This window comes from Callionymus lyra, chromosome 4 (genome assembly GCF_982586985.1).
Source record: "Callionymus lyra chromosome 4, fCalLyr1.hap1.1, whole genome shotgun sequence".
Lineage (NCBI taxonomy): Eukaryota > Metazoa > Chordata > Actinopteri > Syngnathiformes > Callionymidae > Callionymus > Callionymus lyra.
In genome coordinates this window covers 4,166,019-4,177,274 of record NC_141821.1, presented here as the reverse complement: position 1 = coordinate 4,177,274, position 11,256 = coordinate 4,166,019, and the positions used below count along the sequence as shown (strand labels likewise).

Sequence of the window (11,256 nt, the reverse complement as noted above, 5' to 3'; positions counted from 1 at the left end):
CTACTTGCATACACCTCTCCATCCTGACCACCAGAGGGGGCTGTCTTCTGAATCTGACACTGATGACAGTGAAGACTGGAGAGAAACCAGTAACACTCAGTCAGGTTCAAACTCTGTGGAGATTCCAAAAGTTCATGTCAGTGAGAAGAAAGATGAAGATCACAAATCACTGATCTGCTCTGGATGTGGGAAGAAATGTTCTTCTAAATCTGGACTGACTATCCACACAAAAGTCTGCTCTCTAGGACCTTTAAGTTGTTCTCATTGTGGAAAAGGTTTTGTAAAGAGAAAGAGCCTGTAGAGACACATGAGAACTCACACTGGAGAAAAACCTTTTACCTGCTCGCAGTGTGGTAAATCTTTTACTCAGAATGGGAATCTGAAGACACACATGAGAACTCACAATGGAGAAAAACCTTTTAGCTGCTCTCAATGTGGTAAATCATTTACTCTGAGAGGGAGTTTGAAGATACATATGAGTCAGCACACTGGAGAAAAACCTTTCACTTGCTCGCAGTGTGGCAATTGTTATGCATGTGCATTTAGCTTCAAAAAACACATGAGAACACACACTGGAGAAAACCCTTTCACCTGCTCTCAGTGTGGTCAATCATTTAAAAACAGAGGGAGCCTGAATGTACACTTGAGAACTCACACTGGAGAAAAACCTTACACTTGCTCGCAGTGTGGAAAATCATTTACTGTTAGAGGGAATTTGAACAAACACATGAGAACTCACACTGGAGAAAAACCTTTTACCTGCTCTCAATGTGGTAAATCTTTTACTGATGGAGGGTATTTGAAGAAACACATGAGAACTCACACTGGAGAAAAACCTTTTACCTGCTCTCAATGTGGTAAATCTTTTACTGATAGAAGGTATTTGAAGAAACACATGAGAACTCACACTGGAGAAAAACCTTTTACCTGCTCTCAATGTGGTAAATCTTTTACTGATAGAGGGAGTTTGAAGAATCACATGAGAACTCACACTGGAGAAAAACCTTTTACCTGCTCTCAATGTGGTAAATCTTTTACTGATAGAGGGTATTTGAAGATACACATGAGAACTCACACTGGAGAAAAACCTTTCATTTGCTCACTGTGTGGTAATTGTTATGCATGTGCAAAACGTTTGAGATCACACATGAGAACTCATACTGGAGAAAAACCTTTCGTCTGCTTGCAGTGTGATAAATGTTTTACTTGGAGAGAGAGTTTGAAGAAACACATGAGAACTCACACAGGATGAAGACCGTATACCTGCTCTCAGTGTGATAAGTCCTTTGAACAGAGTTGAGCTCTAATGAAACAAACGAGTATTCACGAGTTAGAAAATAATGATTTGCCTGGTAATTGTTCTGCTTGTCCACTGGCCCTGAAAAAAACATCTTTTAAAATCTTTAAGTCAGAGAGGAAATATGAAAACACACATGAAAACTCACGAAAGAGAAAAGCCTCTCCTCTGTTTGTAGTGCCTTCAAAGCCTCAGGATATTACTAAAGGTATCGCCTCCACTTTAGAACAAATATTCCTTGTTAATTCCTTATTTTTTTACGTTATAATGGGACCACCTCCCATAGTTTACCTTGAGAAACACAGAATTATTTTTAATTCAGAATTATAAACTGTTATTGACAATGTTGTAAATACAACATGTCAATTTATTGTTGTCAGTGCAGAATAAAAGTGATGGGAAAAATGTTGACTAAAATATGTTTATCAATTATTTTACTTAACCACATTTTGCATTAATAAAATTGTATATTGTTTTCTGTTGCATGTGTGAAGGTTGAATTTAAGTTTTAAGCTAAGATGTCTCAGTGCAAGGAACTGGACTGAGGAGTGATCCACCTCTGACCTTGAGGGTAATACATTTGTTTGAAGCTTTTGTTTCAGGGAGACCATGGAAGTAACATAATTAACGACTTGTGAAACTGGGATGGAGATATAACAGCAACCTCAACTCTCAACCTCAACAGAACTGGAAACTCTGCTGGTCTTTCTCTAATTGTATTGTACAATTAAATGTGTGTCTTTTAACCAAGATGTAATTTCTCATTATTGTTAAAGCGTCAGATTCTAACCTGACAAATTGGTCCTGCATCTGCCAGAAAGATAAGTTACCTCTGAGGAGAGAGCGAGCCAAGATTTCCTTTTTTTTTTCGAGTCTGACCTGACATGAACTAAGATAGCCCTTCATTTCTCCAAAATCATGTAACAGAGCCCACTGTGAAGCCTATACAGTTTTCTGAGTCTGAAATAGCGTCGAAGATGTTTGTGCGGATGATATTTGTGCTGAAGCTGCTTCAATATGCCTGGGCAATGGTCAACAAACAACCTTGAGATCAGGTCCGTCACTTCTTTTTTGCTGGACTCTATCATCTTCCTGGTCCATATTCTGAATTATATTCTCGGTTCTCAGTGAAAACTTTACTTTAATCAATCATCTAGATTACACACACATTTCAAATAATCATTTAATAACTGATCATCTTTCATATTTAGTTCATATTAAATAATCATTGTCTTGCATTAAAATCTATTCACTGTAACAACCCAAATTCTTCAGTACAGGTCACATCGACACTCACACTGAGAAAGAAAAAGCAAGCCAGCAAGTCTCTGGGAACCAAGGACACATCTGCTTAATTCAACTGATAAACAGATTCTCTCTAGACCAGGGGTAGGGAACCTGGTCCAGAAAGAGCTGCAGTGGGTGCAGGTTTTTGTTCCAACCGATCAAGCATGTACAGTTTAACCAATGAGGTTTTCAGCTGAACAAGCAACACCAGACTGACAATCAACTGATTACACTCCTAAGACACCTGATTAGATAAAAGCCGTGGGTTACGCGAGAAGTCAAGGCTGTTCTCAACAAGAAGAAAGTTGCCTTCAGGAGCAGAGACAAGGAGGCCATGAAGGCTGCACAGCAGGAGGTAAAACTCTGTGTGAGGGAAGCTAAGGACACCTACAGGAGGAAGGTGGAAGAAAAGCTGAGGGAGAACAACATGAGGGACGTCTGGGAAGGTGTGAGGACCATCACTGGTCTTAACACAAAGACCGAAGCCACAGGGGGGACTACTGAGAGGGCTAATGAACTTAACACCTTCTTCAACCGCTTTGATCAGTCCCTGCCCCCCACGCCCTCATCCCCACGGCAGCCACATTTCCTTCTTCCCTCAACACACCTCCCCCCAGACACCTCATCACCCCACCTCGTCTCCCCTATTCCAAAACAATCCCTGCCTTCACTCTAATGTTTTACAACATTGGATCCTACAATTTTCCATGGTCAGGAAGGTGAGAGGCTTTGATGCTCAGTGTCGATGCTTAACAGAAGAGTGGATCATATGAAGTTAATTAGACAATACACAAAAACAAACAAAGTATTGATGCAACTAACACACATACTTTTCAATAGGTTATATTTCTAAAAGATGTTGTCTGTTTGAAACTAATGGAAAATGGAAAACCTTTCAAGGAGTTCCAGGCACAGAAAGACATTATATTCCATGTTAAGTTGGTAACAGGTAACTCCACTGAGTTTATCTCAAGTTCACAAAAAAGGTCAGTAAGTAAGTAAGTAATTCTTATTTGTATAGCGCTTTTCTAGACCAGGGTCACAGAGCAATGAATTCACGAGAGATCCATCTCCTAATGTCATACTGTAATGTGGTCCTAATTCATTAACAAATGTATTTTGTATTTATTATTCATTTACATATATAAATAACACTTATTTACTTTTTTCCTCCTCCTTGTGTGTAATTTTTCCAGTATATATTAATCCCTCAAAACATTAGTTTTTAAGTTAGTTGAAGAAATGTTTTGAAAAAAACTCATATATAAAAGAATAAAATTGCAGCTTATTTAGTTTAATAAAGTTTTACCTTACCTTACCTTAATAAATGTCAAGGCCTATTTACGTCTTGTGACGTCATTTCCTTTCCGCATGCGGAAGTGAGCACATCCCACTGTGAATCCTGTACTGACTCCGCCCTTTTCTCCACTTTCTTCTCTGACCAGTAGAAGTTTCTTTGTTCGTGGATCACACGTTGGATGAACATGGACAGACTTTCAAGCTTGAAAGATTCCTTCAAGCAGCGGCTGATAACTGCAGTCGACGATCATCTGCTGCCAAGTTTTCTCTCCAAACTTCTCTGCTATGAACGAGAGCTAGAAAGAGACAGAACCCTGCTGGAGATGGTGACCAAGAAACCAGGTTCGTACAGACCTAAGCTTTGGAACGATCTTCTCTCTCTTTGCTCTTGATGGATCTACTGACTCCTTTAAGAAACACCTTAAGACGTTTCTATTTGTTCAGGCTTTTCCTTGAATTTCTCGAACTGCTGTGTTGTTCTCAGTATTATCTTGATCTTTAAAGTATGTACTTTTTTGAGTATTATTTTGATTGTTTAAGCGCTTTGTGACCCTGGTCTCGAAAAGCGCTGTATAAATAAATATTATTTACTTACTTACTTGTACACAAGTCAAGTTGCTTTGCTATTAACGTTCCGTCTTTACGCGCTGAAACGTTTGTATACGAGTCATTCAAATGAAACCAAAGTATTGTGATTAGTGATGTTACGGACTGTGTCGAGGCTTCGAAGCGTGTGTCGAGTAATCCAGGATTTTTTTCATGAAGCGTGTATCGAGGCGTGTGTTGGTGACGTAGGTGGTGACGTAGTGATGACGTTCGAGGCCTCGCGAACCGAACCGTCACGTGACTGGTTCGAGCAGCGCTGCTTGAACGAGTCACGTGACCGTTTCGGTAATCGCTCGTGAACTTCCCGCGAAACTCAGAATAAAAGTGGCCTCGAAACGAAACATCTCTTGGATTGGCGGATTGTTGACTATAGCAAACTTTGGTTTACTACTAGTATCATGGAACCGGCGAGAAAAAGGCGTTTTTCCCCCGTGTGGCAGCATTTTGAGCAGATCTCTCCTAGAAAGGTATAATGATGTTGGAATATAGGCTGTGAATCACAGCCTGTGATTAATATATTCTCACAGACACATACACACACCCATTATTATATATACTATATACAGTATATATATATATATATATATATATACATATATATATACACACAGACCCATTATTATATTTTATATATACATATAAAATATATATATATATATAAGATAATAATGGGTGTATATATATATAGTTTCCATTGGACATGCCTTGTACTTATATCCATCTTTTTTTTTTTCATTTTGAAAAGGTGAAGTGTCTGTTGTGTTCCCAGGAAATTGGATACAACAACAACACTTCATCAATGCTGAGGCATTATAGGGCCTGCATGAGAGCTTGGAGACCACCATTTAAATAAAAATGAATAATTATTTTTTTTTAAAAAACAAGGTTGTCAAGCACATTTTTTAATATCAGAATCATTTGCGCACAAATATGCAATGCTCCCAATTGTCCACATGATGGCATGGTCGTGCAAATGAAGCCTCACGAGGCTTTGCTCCAAAGATGAACTACTCGGCTGGGAGGCTTCAGTGCTTCATGAGGCTTCATCTCGCATCACTAATTGTGATCACTGTGACACTAGCTGCGAACTAAGCCCTCATTTGAGAAGAAAAATGTGCAAAAAAAGCGTCAAAAAGCCTCCGCAGCCGAGACACCAGATAAGGGACCGTCTACAAATTACTTTTCAAACGTATTTCTTTCACGAATACGAAACCTTTATATAATGCCACTACAATTATTAGTTTTTAACATTTGACTGTATTGTTTTACTTGTTGGAAATATTTTCATGCAATATTCAATACATTTTGTATTAACTCCTACTAGTTACAACTCTGATGGTAAATGTATGTCACTTACAAAGATCACCAATATTATCATTCTACACTCATTATGTTTTCGAATTTCTCTTCGAAATCTATGTTTCCATTCAATTATTTTTAAACATTTTGTAATAACTTCATAATTACAACTGATGTTCTGGCACAGAAACATCTCCCCAAATGCATTTCTCACACTTAAGGCAGAAAAACAATACCAGCATTGATACAATAATAATACTGTTATATGCAGGCTTCGAATTTAATCGTTTTAAGGTCAAGGCAAGTGTTGCCTTAAAGAAGAGCATACATTTAAGGGCACCAAGGCAAATATGTGTGTTTATATATATAAATATATATATAAATACATATATAGCAAAGAGATAACCAGCAGGGGGCAGCACAGCAAACACAACACCAAAGATCAGAAATTGAGAGTAGAAGAAGAGACAAAAACAGGAACTGATATCAACAAACGTACACACATGTGCAAGCAGTCAATGACACACTTGTTTCAGATAAGAAGTATTATCTATACACAAAACACCAAAAGTCTTGCCTTAAAGAAGAGCATACATTTTAGGGCACTAAGGCAAATATGTGTGTTTTTATATACAGTATATATATATATATATATAGTATATACTGTATATATATATATTGTTTTTCTTCTTAACCAAATGATACCACCAATTAACTATAAATATGTACATATATACCTTAATAAAGAAACAGGAATAATAGTAAAATAACTATTGTCAACAAAGAATGTTACTTAATAAAGAGAAAAGATAATTATTACCAAAACCAACCCAAATACTTAAGAGAAAAACAATGAAGGTAAGAAAATAAAGAAGAGTTGAAAACAATAATTTGGAATCGAATCGACCTTCAGACCAGCAGTCCACGCCAAGGGTCACGGCGCTAGCAAGCAGAGAGATCTATCGCAGATGTCTTCAAGTGCCAGAACGCAAAGATGTCTTTCAGTGCGAGTTCTCACACAGGTTCTCAGTTTACTGAGATTTTCAGGTTGAATTCATCAGAAATTCATCAGATTGCATATTGCTTTGCTCTCAGTGTGAGAAAGACTTTTATCTGACCTGTGCATGTGAATTTAGAAACAGAGGCAATGATTGTTTTAATATGAATTAAATATGAAAGATTATCAGTTATTTAAATGATTGTTTTAATATGAATTAAATATGAAATATTATCAGTTATTTAAATGATTATTTTAATATGAATTAAATATGAAATAATATCAGTTATTTAAGTGATTATTTTAATATGAATTAAATATGAAATAATATCAGTTATTTAAATGATTATTTTAATATGAATTAAATATGAAAGATTATCAGTTATTTAAATGATTATTTTAAAATGAATTGAATATGAAATATTATCAGTTATTTAAATGATTATTTTAAAATTAATTAAATATGAAATATTATCAGTTATTTAAGTGATTATTTTAATATGAATTAAATGTGAAATATTATCAGTTATTTAAATGATTATTTTAAAATGAATTAAATATGAAATATTATCAGTTATTTAAATGATTATTTTAATATGAATTAAATATGAAATATTTTCAGTTATTTAAGTGATTCATTTAAATGTGTGTTGAATCTAGATGATAGATTACAGTAAAGTTGTCATATCCTAACACAACCTTCATTCTGACTTGAATGACAGGAGAGGTGTGGATGTGGATAAAGGAGGACGAGGAAGGACCTGATAAGATTCTCAACCCTCTTTACAGTTTTTACAGATTCAGAATATGGACCAGGAATATGATAGAGTCCAGCAAAAAAGAAGTGACTGACCTGATCTCAAGGTTGTTTGTTGACCATTTCCCAGGAATAATCCAGCAGCTTCAGCACAAATATCATCCGAAGCTTTACAAGATTTCCTGTGAAAATATTTTCTTCTAAATAAATCCCAATAATTTCCCTTTTCGGATCAGAGACAAAATGCAATGAAAACATCAATTGAGACTTTATTAATAGTTTATAATCGTTCTTTTAAAATATTTTTTGACATAGATCACACTGTTATAAAGGAGTTCAGACGAGTGTAAATGTGTACATTTTTCCTCTAAGCTTTTAAATTTGCTGAGAATTAAACTCAATATTTAACTTATGTTAACGTAATTTTCTTCCATTAGACCTGATCTTATAACATATGTAGATAAATGGATAGTTTTTCCTTTGAGGATCAATAAAGTGTCTGTGTGTACGTAAAAATACAATCCAATGATTATTTTTAATCTTACTGATAACACAGATATTACACCGGGATCAGACTTTCCTAGCAGTGATAAATGATATAACATGACAGTATTACGAGATGCTTAATAACTGTAAAATGTAATCACTGACTTGTGAATTTCAAATATATACCTTGCTACTGATACAACACCAACAAGAGTTCATCAATATTTGATTGGTCAGTGACTCAGGTGTGTTTGTGTCGCTGCAGATGTTCAGCAGCTGCTGGTGATCAAAGAAGAAGTTGAGGAACAGAAGTGCAGCTTCAGTCTGATTAAGGAGGAACAAGAACATGAACTCATTAAAGAAGAAGAGGCGGAGAATATACAAGATGAAGAAGAAAATGCCTCCCAGTTCTTCCACACTCCTGTTGATGTGAAGAATGAATATGACGACGACACCAACAACTTGACTCCACATATGAAGGCAGAAGATGATGGAGACAACTGTGGAGGACCAGAACCAGCCAGCTACTTGCATACACCTCTCCATCCTGACCACCAGAGGGGGCTGTCTTCTGAATCTGACACTGATGACAGTGAAGACTGGAGAGAGACCAGTAACACTCAGTCAGGTTCAAACTCTGTGGAGAATCCAAAAGTTCATGTCAGTGAGAAGAAAGATGAAGATCACAAATCACTGATCTGCTCTGGATGTGGGAAGAAATGTTCTTCAAAATCTGGACTGACTAAACACACAAAAGTCTGCTCTCTAGGAACTTTAAGTTGTTCTCATTGTGGAAAAGGTTTTGTAAAGAAGAATAATCTGACGGTTCACATGAGAACTCACACTGGAGAAAAACCTTTTACCTGCTCTCAGTGTGGTCAATCATTTAAATGGAGAGGGAACCTGAATGTACACATGAGAACTCACACTGGAGAAAAACCTTTCACCTGCTCTCAGTGTGATAAATCATTTACTCACAGAGCGAGTTTGAAGATACACATGAGAACTCACACTGGAGAAAAACCTTTCACCTGCTCTCAGTGTGGTAAATCATTTAAACGGAGAGGGAACCTGATTGTACACATGAGAACTCACACTGGAGAAAAACCTTTCACCTGCTCTCAGTGTGGTAAATCATTTAAACAGAGAGGGAACCTGAATGTACACATGAGAACGCACACTGGAGAAAAACCTTTTACCTGCTCTCAATGTGGTAAATCTTTTACTGAGAGAGGGTATTTGAAGATACACATGAGAACTCACACTGGAGAAAAACCTTTCATTTGCTCACAGTGTGGTAATTGTTTTGCATGTCCAATTAGTTTGAGATCACACATGAGAACTCATACTGGAGAAAAACCTTTCGTCTGCTCGCAGTGTGATAAATGTTTTACTTGGAGAAAGAGTTTGAAGAAACACATGAGAACTCACACAGGATGAAGACCGTATACCTGCTCTCAGTGTGATAAGTCCTTTGAACAGAGTTGAGCTCTAATGAAACAAACGAGTATTCACGAGTTAGAAAATAATGATTTGCCTGGTAATTGTTCTGCTTGTCCACTGGCCCTGAAAAAAACATATTTTAAAATCTTTAAGTCAGAGAGGAAATATGAAAACACACATGAAAACTCACGAAAGAGAAAAGCCTCTCCTCTGTTTGTAGTGCCTTCAAAGCCTCAGGATATTACTAAAGGTATCGCCTCCACTTTAGAACAAATATTCCTTGTTAATTCCTTATTTTTTTACGTTATAATGGGACCACCTCCCATAGTTTACCTTGAGAAACACAGAATTATTTTTAATTCAGAATTATAAACTGTTATTGACAATGTTGTAAATACAACATGTCAATTTATTGTTGTCAGTGCAGAATAAAAGTGATGGGAAAAATGTTGACTAAAATATGTTTATCAATTATTTTACTTAACCACATTTTGCATTAATAAAATTGTATATTGTTTTCTGTTGCATGTGTGAAGGTTGAATTTAAGTTTTAAGCTAAGATGTCTCAGTGCAAGGAACTGGACTGAAGAGTGATCCACCTCTGACCTTGAGGGTAATACATTTGTTTGAAGCTTTTGTTTCAGGGAGACCATGGAAGTAACATAATTAACGACTTATGAAACTGGGATGGAGATATAACAGCAACCTCAACTCTCAACCTCAACAGAACTGGAAACTCTGCTGGTCTTTCTCTAATTGTATTGTACAATTAAATGTGTGTCTTTTAACCAAGATGTAATTTCTCATTATTGTTAATGCGTCAGATTCTAACCTGACAAATTGGTCCTGCATCTGCCAGAAAGATAAGTTACCTCTGAGGAGAGAGCGAGCCAAGATTTCCTTTTTTGTTTCGTCCCAACATCTGGTTCTGACATGAACTAAGATAGCCCTTCATTTCTCCAAAATCATGTAACAGAGCCCACTGTGAAGCCTATACAGTTTTCTGAGTCTGAAATACCGTCGAGGATGTTTGTGCGGATGATATTTGTGCTGAAGCTGCTTCAATATGCCTGGGCAATGGTCAACAAACAACCTTGAGATCAGGTCCGTCACTTCTTTTTTGCTGGACTCTATCATCTTCCTGGTCCATATTCTGAATTATATTCTCGGTTCTCAGTGAAAACTTTACTTTAATCAATCATCTAGATTACACACACATTTCAAATAATCATTTAATAACTGATCATCTTTCATATTTAGTTCATATTAAATAATCATTGTCTTGCATTAAAATCTATTCACTGTAACAACCCAAATTCTTCAGTACAGGTCACATCGACACTCACACTGAGAAAGAAAAAGCAAGCCAGCAAGTCTCTGGGAACCAAGGACACATCTGCTTAATTCAACTGATAAACAGATTCTCTCTAGACCAGGGGTAGGGAACCTGGTCCAGAAAGAGCTGCAGTGGGTGCAGGTTTTTGTTCCAACCGATCAAGCATGTACAGTTTAACCAATGAGGTTTTCAGCTGAACAAGCAACACCAGACTGACAATCAACTGATTACACTCCTAAGACACCTGATTAGATAAAAGCCGTGGGTTACGCGAGAAGTCAAGGCTGTTCTCAACAAGAAGAAAGTTGCCTTCAGGAGCAGAGACAAGGAGGCCATGAAGGCTGCACAGCAGGAGGTAAAACTCTGTGTGAGGGAAGCTAAGGACACCTACAGGAGGAAGGTGGAAGAAAAGCTGAGGGAGAACAACATGAGGGACGTCTGGGAAGGTG

The 11,256-nt window shown here is 36.9% G+C and overlaps 1 protein-coding gene and 1 pseudogene across 2 annotated transcripts; both read left to right on the top strand.

Annotated features, from left to right (window-relative positions):
* The first annotated feature begins 292 nt into the window (after nt 1-292).
* On the top strand, nt 293-1,979 carry LOC148081094 (uncharacterized). The gene has a single exon (XM_087788471.1). It carries the CDS (start codon nt 308-310, stop codon nt 1,250-1,252), a length of 945 nt encoding a protein of 314 aa, XP_087644597.1. The 5' UTR covers nt 293-307; the 3' UTR covers nt 1,253-1,979.
* Nucleotides 1,980-4,013: 2,034 nt separating this feature from the next.
* On the top strand, nt 4,014-10,259 carry LOC148081093 (uncharacterized; annotated as a pseudogene). Its single transcript, XR_015710866.1, has 2 exons — nt 4,014-4,225; nt 8,294-10,259. The product of XR_015710866.1 is annotated as an uncharacterized LOC148081093 (transcript).
* The last annotated feature ends 997 nt before the right edge of the window (nt 10,260-11,256 follow it).

Bases quoted from the DNA above. Each gene is read 5' to 3' on its own strand.
- LOC148081094 (XM_087788471.1), top strand. From the start codon at position 308: ATGAGAACTCACACTGGAGAAAAACCTTTTACCTGCTCGCAGTGTGGT.